The sequence below is a fragment of the Mobula hypostoma genome, chromosome 28, assembly GCF_963921235.1.
Source record: "Mobula hypostoma chromosome 28, sMobHyp1.1, whole genome shotgun sequence".
NCBI lineage: Eukaryota > Metazoa > Chordata > Chondrichthyes > Myliobatiformes > Myliobatidae > Mobula > Mobula hypostoma.
In genome coordinates this window covers 30,850,973-30,862,226 of record NC_086124.1, presented here as the reverse complement: position 1 = coordinate 30,862,226, position 11,254 = coordinate 30,850,973, and the positions used below count along the sequence as shown (strand labels likewise).

The 11,254-nt window shown below is 44.7% G+C and overlaps 1 protein-coding gene across 1 annotated transcript; it reads left to right on the top strand.

Moving 5' to 3' along the window:
• Positions 1 to 5,649: 5,649 nt before the first annotated feature.
• LOC134338976 (probable G-protein coupled receptor 139) lies at positions 5,650 to 9,618 on the top strand. Its single transcript, XM_063035196.1, has 2 exons — positions 5,650 to 5,707; positions 8,720 to 9,618. The coding sequence occupies exons 1-2, from the start codon at positions 5,650 to 5,652 to the stop codon at positions 9,616 to 9,618; spliced, it is 957 nt and encodes a 318-aa protein (XP_062891266.1).
• The last annotated feature ends 1,636 nt before the right edge of the window (positions 9,619 to 11,254 follow it).

The following is an 11,254-nucleotide window of genomic DNA, read 5'->3' as shown; positions in this document are numbered from 1 at the left end:
TGGTAATACATTTAGTTTGAACTTTGAACGTTCAGTCATTGCATTGTTAATTCTGGTGAAAGTTGTCTTCAAGAAAGATTTAGCCTCGGTGTCGATGACACAAAGGCAGTGTACATCAAAGCAAAGTGTCGTAACGGAGTGCTGGGAACGGACGCAAGTGAAAGACACAGACATTGAAGTATTAGAAACAGGACTAGGTACGTCAAGAAATCAAGGGCAGTGAGCAAGAAACAACCTTGGACAAGACACAGGCCCAGCACGGGACTAGGATACAGGGCCTGTACTAGGACTAGACTAGGAAAGCGGGACCTGGACGGGAAACAAGGAACTTGGAACCTGAACAAGGACTCCGAGCCAGAGACTGGACCAGGACCGGAACCTGGGTCTTGACCCGGCCTCGGACCCCGGATCATGGCCAGGACAAGACATGGCGACAAGAGTGGACGTGGCTGAGCTACAGGACTGGACGTGACAAAGAGCTGGACGAGGAACTCCTGCACAACACGAGAACAGAAAGCAATGTCTTGGACTAGACGAGGTACTTGGACGTGGTTTCAACTAGACGAGGTACTCCTGGGCTTGGCGAGGCACAACGACAGGACGAGACCCCAAAGTCTTGACTTGGTCTTGGGAGACAGGAACGCAGAACACAGACCCTTGGGCTTCGGAGACAGGAACATGGAACACAGAGCCAGAACTGGACGTGGAACTCCTGCGCAGGATGAGGCACATGGACAGGACGAGAACCCGAAGCCTTGACTTGGTCTTGGGAGAACTGGAAACAGAACACAGAGCCTTGGTAACCTTGGGAGACAGGAACGCAGAACAAAGAGCCTTGGTAATCATGGGAGACAGAAACGCAGTACACAGAACCTTGGTCCTGAGAGACGGGAACATGGAACACAGAGCTGGGAACGTTCCTTCAGAAGAAGACATAGGGCAGGGACTCATACACAGAATACAGAGCTGGGACCCCTCCTTGGGAACAGAACGTAGGGCCGGGACTCGTACACAGAATGCTTAACAGGAGGAGACGGTTCCGAAAACAAGCTAGCGGCAAACGGCCGGACCTACCTAGCGAAGGCATGAAGACAGGGACAGTTCCCAACACTATGTAGGCAGCAAACGGCCGGACCTACCTAGCGAAGACATGGACACAGAGACGGTTCGCAACTCAAGGTAGAGGCAAGCGGCCGGACCTACCTAGCGAAGGCGTGGACACAGAGACAGCTCCAAACAATGAAAGACAGTTCCTTATCTAGACACAGCAAGGCCCCTGTCTTGCTATGGCGGTAGAACTTGAAGGCTAGAATAGGCGAGGTAGCGGGAGAGGCTTCAGCCGAAAGCTAGCAGATGAGGCTTCAGGCGAAGGCTACAGAAGGAAGGGGAAGGGACAGGAAAGGATCGGTCCAGCAACTGAAGCTGAGCCGAGGAGCTATTTATGAAGCCAGCCCAAAATGAGAATCATGTGCCTCAATTAAGGCACCAACAGAACAAGGGAAAACCGGAAAACCTGGAATAAGGGTCGATGGACTCAACAGGAGGCCCAGGATCTCAGGCTGCGTTCAGGCAGCGGGTTTATTACTGAACTGAAATACCGCAGAAACATTTCATCGCGCTCATAAACTGTTTTCTGAATTTAGACTGAGTAGCCGCATAAATAAAGGTGTTTGTGCAGCAGCTGATGTTTCGCAACAAGTATCCGACAAAGTTAAATACCCTTTGCGATTCGTTTGTTCTTGCTCCGGTCCGCGTGACCTGATAATAAATGAATTGTAAGACGTTCGTCAGCCACAGCAGAATGAAGCTGCCGGACAGGGTGAAGAGTAAAACCACAGACCTTCTCCTGCTGTCCATCTCCGGGTCACTGCGCTTTTCCCCGTTGCTCTGACCCCTCAGCGCCTTACGGACCCGACTGGTCACCAAAATATGACGGACTGTGAGAACGTTAAACAATAAGATAAGAGCAAGTGGGAGAAAAGGAGTTAATACTGTGTCAAACCAGTCAAATCCTACCCACCCTTGTTCCGTATAAATGCTCAACTTCACATGACAGAACCGGGGCACATTATCCCTGATTTCCAACGGTTCAAAAACGAAATAGAATGGGACATTTTTCAGACAGAGCAGAATGCCGAATGTTGCTCGGACAACGACCGCGGTTTTCCCGGTGCAATACCTTGTTTTCAGCTTCTGACAACAGATAGCGACAGAGCGATCAAAGGTAAGAGCGACGCTGAACCACAGAGAACAGTCGGTGACAGCTCGCGAGAGTACTAATATAGAACTGCACACGTTGTTGATATCCCAGAAGCTCCCGTAGAAGTAATGGAATTTCTTGCGAAGGAAAAAGGCACAGGAGTACATTCAGCCAGAGACTCATTCCACCGAAATGCAGCACAGAGCGTCATAGGAAATCATTCCTGCCTGTGGCCATCAAACTTTACAACTCCTCCCTTGGAGGGTCAGACACCCTGAGCCAACGGGCTGGTCCTGGACTTATTTCATAATTTACTGGCATAATTTACATATTACTATTTAACTATTTATGGTTCTATTACTATTTTTTATTTATGGAGCTACTGTAACGAAAACCAATTTCCCGCGGGATCAATAAAGTATGACTATGACTATGAGGTCTGGAAGACCAAGAAAACTTCCGAGAAAACTGCTTGTAGGATTGCTACAAACGCAAATCAAAACCCCCGTTTGACTACAAAAGACCTTCAGGAAGATTTAACACGCTCTGGGGTGGTTATGCACTGTATTACTGCGCAGGGATACTTGACCAAATGTGACCTTCAGAGAAGAGTCATCAGAAGAAAACCTTCCCTGCGCCCTCACCACAAAATTCAGCGACAGAAGTTTTGAAAGGAACATCTAAACTAGCCTGATTCATTTTGGAAACAAGTCCTGTGGACTGATGAAGTTAAAATAGAACTTTTTGGCTCAATGAGCAAAGGTCATTGGAGAAAAAAGGGTGCAGAATTTCATGAAAAGAACACCCCTCCAACTGTTAAGCACGGGGGTGGATCGATCATGCTTTTGGCTTTTGTTGCAGTCGGTGGCACGGGAAACATTTCACTGGGAGAGGGAAGAATGAATACAATTAAATACCAGCAAATTCTGGAAGCAAACATCACACCGTCTCTAAAAAAATCTGAAGATGAAAAGAGGATGGCCATTACAGCAGAATAATGTTCTATCCCTCTAGAAATGCAATGTTGGCATTCATTTCTAGAGGAATAGAGTATAGGTGCAGGCAATTGATGTTGAGGCTTCTTCGACGCTGGTGAGACCTTACTTGGAGTACTGTGGGCAGTTTTGGTCTCCTTATTTAAAAAAGGATGTGCTGACGTTGGAGAGGGTACAGAGAAGATTCGTTAGAATGATTCCGGGAATGAGAGGGTTAACATATGGGGAACGTTTGTCCGCTCTTGGACTGTATTCCTTGGAGTTTAGAAGAATGAGGGGAGACCACATAGAAGCATTTCGAATGTTGAAAGGCATAGACAGAGTGGATGTGGCAAAGTTGTTTCCCGTGATGGGGGAGTCTAGTACGAGAGAGCATGACTTAAGGATTGAAAGGCGCCCATTCAGAACAGAAATGCGAAGAATTTTTTTTTAGTCGGAGGGTGGTGAATTTATGGAATTTGTTGCCACGGGCAGCTGTGAAGGGCAAGTCATTGGGTGTATTTAAAGTAGAGATTGATAGGCATCTGAGTAGCCAGGGCATCAAAGGTTATGGTGAGAAGGCGGGGGAGTGGGACTAAATGGTAGAATGGATCAGCTCATGATAAAATGGCGGAGCTGACCAGAAGGGCCGAATGGCCGACTTCTGCTCCTTTGTCTTATGGTCTTATGGTCTTATAATGATTCTCAAACACGCCTCAGAATCCACAATGGACTAGCTCAAGAGGCACAAGCTGAAGGTTTTGCCATAGCCCTCACAGTTCCCCGCCCTAAACATTTTCGAAAATCTATGAATAGACCTCAAAAGAGCAATGCATGCAAGACGGCCAAAGAATCGTACAGAGCTAGCAGCCATTTACAAGGACGAATGGGCGAAAATCCACCAAACAAGAATTGAAAGACTCTTACCTGGCTACAGAAAGCGTTTACAAGCTGTGATACTTGCCAAATGGGGTGTTACTAAGCATGCAGGGAGACCAAATTTTTCCTTTCGGCTCTTTTCCTTTTTTTGTTATTTTGAAAGTGTGAAAGATGGAAATAAAAAAGTAACCTTGCGCGGGTTACGGTGAGGTCATCGTTCGGAATGACAGCTTAAATCAATACCTGCTCTGGAAAGACGCATATTTTGCCCCATTAATCCATCAAATATAAGATCTTCCGAAAATATCTAAATGCATAAGCGGGGCAACAATGGTAAGAAAGAATGGAGACAAAAAAAGCTTCACTGAGGAGCCTATGGAAGAGAGAGATACAACGCGCGGCTCTCCTACACGTGCGCGTGGTGGCGCGGCTGACGCGGGGCCTCATGCAGACAAAGCGGCGAATATAATAAGGATTTTGGAAGCGATAAGGGAAGTCCAAAAAGATATAAAACAGCAACTCAGTGATATGAAGTCAGAGCTCTCCAACTTCAATCAGAAAATAGCGGTGGCAGAGACTAGAATTGAGAAGGTGGAAGATCGCATGCAAAACGTAGAACAGATACTCAGTAAGACGATAAGAATATTAAAACAACAGGAAAGTAAATTGCAAAACCAGGAGGGAAGATCGCGACGGAAAAATATCAGGATTTATAATGTTCCCCAAGAAGCCGAGGGATTGTCGATGATGGACTTTGTAGAACAGTTGCTGCGGGAAGCGCTGGAGATTCCCCAGACTATGGAGATTGAAACTGAGAGGACGCATAGCTCGCTCGTCCCGCGGCCTCCCGGAGACAGGGAAAGCAAGCCGCGCTCAATGGTACTTAGATTCCTTCGATTCAGAAGCAAGGCAGCGATTCTACGAAGACCCTGGGGTAAGAAGAGGGTTTTTTGGAACGGGAAGTTAATATATTTCGATCATGATTACCACCTGGCGGTCCGACAGAAACGGAAGGAATATTCTGGAGCAAAACGAATATTAAAGCAAGAAAAGATTAAGTTCCAAACCCCATACCCTGCTAAATTGAGGATATTTTACCAAGAAGAGATACGACTATATCAGACGGTGGAAGAGGCGACTTCAGACGGTGGAAGAGGCGACTTCAGACGTGAAGAACAGAGGACTGCCCATTAGCGTGATCACACCAAGGGAAAGTCTGGCTGAGCAGTTATCCCGATCTGCTTGGGAAATAGTAAGATAACTGAAAAAGCAGGGGACGGGAGCAGGACGTGAGAAGGATATTAGCAAGAGACTGTGAATTCTCCGAGAACAGCCCTCACGTCCTCCAGAAGAGCCATAAGGTTTGGCTAATTTTAAAAGTGCTGATTAACTAAACGGAAGCAAAAATAGACGGTGATATACCTATCTGGAGAAAAATGTATTATAATGTGGATTTTATATTACTCAATGTTTTAAAAATCATTCATTCATTCATTCCTTTTTCCCCAATAAATGACAATATATACATGGGAGGAATATACAGGGAAGTCATTTCTGTGTAATGAAAAGCTTCATGAAAACATCACATGGGCGACGATGAAGATCAAGTCCAGCAACTGCAGAAGCATCTCCATTGTCAAAGATCAAGTCACGGGTAAAAGCGTTCAGATTGACGGGACACCTGTCCCAACTGTTTCAGAAATGCCGGTGAAGAGCTTGGGCCGATGATATGATGCTAAGCTCAAGGACACTGAGCAGTTTGAACAACTCCAAAAGGATACCATCATGTACGTAGCTCGCATCAACAAGACCTTGCTACCAGGAAAACTCAAGACCTTGTGCTTCCAGTTCGGCATATTCCCAAGACTCATGTTGCCTTTAACAGGGTATGAAATCCCCATCAGCAAGGTTGAAAAGCTCGGAAGAATGATCAGCACACATGTAAAACAGTGGCTTGGATTCCACGATGCTTAAGTCCTTTTGGACTGTACGGGAACGGCAAATTGGAATTACCAATTGCAAGTCTTGTGGAAGAATTCAAATGCACCAAAGCAAGGTTGGTCATGACCCTCACTAAAGCTGAAGATACTGTTATTCGAACAATACCCCCCCCCACCCAGTGTGGCATCGGGGAGGAAGTGGACCCGAAATGAAGCTGTTCAGAGTGCTAAGTCTGCTCTTCGCTTCAGGGATGTGGTTGGCCAAGTCCAACATGGGAGAGCCGGGCTCGGGCTTGTCCCAAAGGCTCCTCAATGGCACAAGGCAACATCAGTGCAGAAGAAACGACTCGTAGTGGAGGAGTTAGGAAGACAATGACCAAGCAGGGCCACTGGACTAAATGGGAGAGCCTGGAAAAGAGGAAACTTAGCTGGCGTGACACCTGGGAGATGGAGGGATCTCGGCTAAGTTTTGTCATCAGAGCCACTTATGACCTCCTACCCACACCCCAGAACCTGAACCAGTGGTGGGGAGTAGACCCCGCTTGCTCTCATTGTCAAGCACCTGGATTACTAAGGCACATTTTAACAGGATGCACCACGAGCCTCACGCAGGGTCGGCACACTTGGCGGCATAACCAAGTTCTCAGACAGCTGGCATCAATCTTGGAACAGACGCGAATCACCACAAATGCTCTCCCACAAACATCGGCAGGAAATGTCCACATCACACGATTTGTACCAGCATGCCAACCTCCAGGACACCACATAACATCAAAAGATGTAAGCATTCGGAAGGTAGCTCGGGATTGGAAAATGGACGTGGACTTAGAAAAAAAAGCTTGTGTTTCCCCAAAACATTGCGGCTGCAACACTCCGGCCAGACATGGTCCTGTGGTCCACAACAACTAAGCTGGCATAAGTTGTGGAATTGACATTACCATGGGAAGATGGTGTCGAAGAAGCTTGTAAGAGGAAAAAGACCAAGTACTCTGAACTGGCAAATGAAGCTGCCCAGAATGGCTGGAAAACCAAGATTTTCCCTGTCGAAGTGGGATGCAGGGGATTCGTTGCTACATCTACGACCAGTCTATTGAAGATGATGGGGGTTAGGAGTCACTTCCTCCAACAAGCAATCAAGTCCTTGTCACATGCAGCAGAAGAAAGCAACAATTGGATTTGGATTAAAAGGAAAGACAACAGAGGGTCTGCAAGATGAAGACAGGAGGGTATGGAACTGAGTGGGGGGTGGGGTGTATCTGGGACGCCAGGTAGCACCGTTGAGGCCTCTGGAGACTTCATGGGCTTATCAACGAAATGTCAGAGAAGGAGGTTGCCTACCTGATGACCTCGATGACGTACCTACCCACCCTCCTTGTCACCACTCCAAACCCACTGTCAACATGGAGAGTGCCAACCTACCATACGGATTTGAACATCAAGTCCTAATAGCACGACTACTATGATATATATGTGCAATACCTGAAATACATTTTATGGAAATGTTTGTTTGATGATGAAATTCAATAAAAAATAAACTACAAAAATAAAACATTGTCCCAATTAAGTTTCCATATAAACATCTTAAATGCTGTGTTATCGAGAAGGAATGTGCGACATTCTCCTTTGGAAGCTTGAAGAAAGGAGAAAAGAAAGTATATTCTATTGTGATTTTCTCGATGAACGATTTCTATTGCATGTGACACAATGTATAGAAATAGCTCACGTTAATTGCTGGTCCACTGGGCTGTCTCTGATGTGACTAATAAGCTGATAAGATTAGTTTGGAGATTGCAGTGTCCTTTCCTTTATAAAAGCTTTCAAATCAGTCTGTAGTTTTCGGTAGAAGGAGCATTACAGTCTGATCGTCACCTCACACGGAAAATGGATTATCCAGCAATTTACTACATCGAGTGTGTTTATTATCCTGTACTGACTGCGATTGGCATCCCCAGTAAGTAATTGAAGTATGTGTGCGACTTCTTCTTCCTCTATCTGCTACTCTGCTTTATATTCGCCTAAATACAATCACACACATTGTTGTGTATGACGAGGACTTTCGGTCTGATCAGGTTTGAAGCACATGCTTTGTTCTCTCTCGTCGTACACTTCCTTCCTTATTGCTGGTTTCTTTGTCACCTGTAACATCTAAGTTAACACTAATATTGATCTTGTTCCAGCATTTTACTTTGGCCGACCTTGCAATACATTCTCTTTTTCCATTGTTCTAAGCCTGCTTTGGCATCAATGCCCAAAACTGAAGCTTTACAGCAATGAAAAAGAAGGTTGCCGTCACCACAATATGTTCAGGGTGCTTTCCATTTTATCCACGACACATAGAACTGTTCAGCACAGAAACAAAACATTCGATCCATGTAGTCCTTCCTGGAACTATCTGAACTGCCTACTTCCTTCGCCCTAAACTCGGACCACAGTGATTTTATACCAGCATGCAACAAAGAGCTCATTTTCAATATAATTATCTAAACACCTTTCCAATTGTAACAAGGACCAAATATATATATAAATCTTCAGTTTTCTATTTTCGACGTTTCTTTTTTCAGTTTGCAATTGCAACTACGCGGTCTCCTGCACTCACCTGTGTTATGTCAGAAGGAACAGTCCACCTGGGTTCATTTCATTGACTCTGTCAACGCTGCCTTCAGCTTTGTCAGCTACCATGATGAATCTTGTGCGCTTGTAACTAACTTGTATTTCCTTCCTTGCAGTTAATTTGATGGCGATTGTGATCCTTTGTCGGGGAAAATGCGGACTCTCCAAATGCATCACCCTTTACCTGGTAGCAATGGCAGCAGCTGATCTAATGGGTGTTATATTTGGCGTTGTATTCGAGCGGATCAATAATATTTATGTTTTTGCGAGATTTTTGCTCATCACTCCAATTTGCGCGACGACACTTGTGATTCGCTTTGCACTTACAGACTGTTCTGTCTGGCTAACGGTGGCCTTCACATTTGATCGATGTATTGCAATTTGCAGTCAAAAGCTGCGTGAACGATTTTGCACCGAGAAGACGGCGATTATAGTGGTAGTGCTGGTGGGCATAGGGAGCTGTTTAAGGTCTGTTCCATTTTACTTTTCAGTAGATCCTTTGGCGATTATTAACAACGTTCCATGGCGCTGTATTGGCAGGGCAGATTACTTTACTTCACCAGTGTGGAAAGCTTACCAACTGTTATTAAGTATCATTACCCCTTTATTGCCAATCGGTTTAATTGTATTGTTCAATGCGTTAACAGTCAGACATATTATAGCGTCAAACAGAGTCCGCCGGGGTCTCCGGAACAGCAATGACAGAATGAAAGATTCAGAGGTGGAAAACCGGAGAAGGTCAATGGTTTTGCTGTTCGCTCTATCAGCCAATTTCATTTTATTGTGGATTCCCTTCATAGTCACGACTATGATCTGGCAAGCCCAAAATTACTTTTACACAGACAGATATCTTAATTCTCCATCGTTTATCGTGCAAGAGTTTGGGGTCATGTTGCAATTTCTCTGCACCTGCACCAACACGTGTATCTACACTCTCTCCCAGAAGAAATTCAGGGAAGAGATGAAGAAAGGAGTGAAACATCTGGTCACATTAAATGGCCGACTTTGTAGATAACACGTAAGTCGAATTGTACATTTTGTTATGCGATCACATAAATTTTCGGAATATCATATGGTTTCACTCTAAGAATATCTCCACAAACGTAATCAAAAGGTGGGGGCATCTCCGCGACTTTGTAACATCTACGTTTGTTTCCCATATTTTAATGGCATATTTTTCTTTATATTCCATCAAAATAACATATTTCTATTAGTGACTTATCAGCGAATTGTCAATAGATTAAGATCTCTATGATTCGTACCGAGCTGATTCTGAAATTTTCAGGACGATTCTCTTCTTTGGAATGGTTTAATGTGGAAATCTGTGTGAAAGAATTAAAACCTGAGACCTGAAGACGGGTCTTCGATCAGAACAGTTAATTTCCATTTCCATTCCCTCTGCCTCTTCACAGTTTTTACCTCACCTTCTGTTTTTATTTTTTAATCTGTTTTTCTTCTTTACGTTTTCGTTTCTGTTTCAGATTCCACTTTCTACAGGTTCACTCGGTTAGATTCTGTTAGCTGGGAGACAAACTGGGATTGTGTATTTCAGAGGATTTTCCCTTCAGTATTATGTCTAGAAACGTCCTTCCGCCTCCAGATCGGGATTTGGACTGTGGGCGGAAAGAGAAGCACCTGGAGGAAACCCATGCATACAAACGTTCTTACAAAGCAGTTCGGAATTGAACTCGGAATTCCGACGTCCCGAGCTCTGATAGCGTCGCGTTAACCGGTACACTACAGTGGCGTCCAATATCTGCGTATTTTCTAGAGCTGAAGGGTGTAACAATGAATCAGGTGTTCTTCACTGTTTGAATGTGTTTCAAGTACTTTTTCTTACTAGAATGTCAAGAGTGCATACGCATTGATTAAATATACCTTAGCAGTGAAAAAGTGTTGGAGTTTCGGCCCGACATGTCGACTGTGCTTTTTGTTCATAGATGCTGCCTGGCCAGCTGAACTCCTCCAGCATTTTGTGTGTGATGTTTGGATTTCCAACATTTTAAGGTATTTTTTTAGCCAAGCGTTATGCTCTTTGCTACATGTAACATGTTAATGCTATCCCTTCTGTCAGTCTATTATAAAGTGGGAAATCATGGCGCAAATAATCGAAATTAAATAGAAACAACGGACATAAAATGAAGCCTTATCAACAAGAAAGTGTTTCTGTCCAGGCGGAAGTCGTTCACTCTGCCGCTCCCTGCTGTTCTGTCATTTAGCACGGACACGTGCGATCTCTGACTTTCAAATTGGGAACTTTGTTTCCTTTCAGGCTGCAAATTACCCGCAAGTCTCCATGTTGTTTGAGGAAAAAGCTGTAAGCGGCTATAGCATTCGTCTCATTTTAGCACCATCTTTAATTATTTTATTCAACAATATCTACCGCTGAACTGCGAAGTTTCTCCAGCCGCCAATCCTATTGCTTTTTTGATACATTTTTGTTCGGTTATATTTGATAACACCTGTTCATTCTTTGTTTCCTCCTGCTAAAACTTACTGTGGGACTGCTTACAGCCCCAATGGACCACAGGAAACAGTTGAGGCCAGTTCATTGGCTATATTTAAGAGGGAGTTAGATATGGCCCTGGTTGCTAAAGGGATCAGAGGGTATGAAGAAAAGGCAGGTACAGGGTTCTGAGTTGGATGATCAT

Coding starts and splice junctions, on each gene's coding strand:
- LOC134338976 (XM_063035196.1), top strand. CDS start 5,650: ATGAAGATCAAGTCCAGCAACTGCAGAAGCATCTCCATTGTCAAAGAT. Junction 5,708..8,719: donor TGTCAAAGATCAAGTCACGG/GTAAAAGCGTTC, acceptor CCTTCCTTGCAG/TTAATTTGATGGCGATTGTG.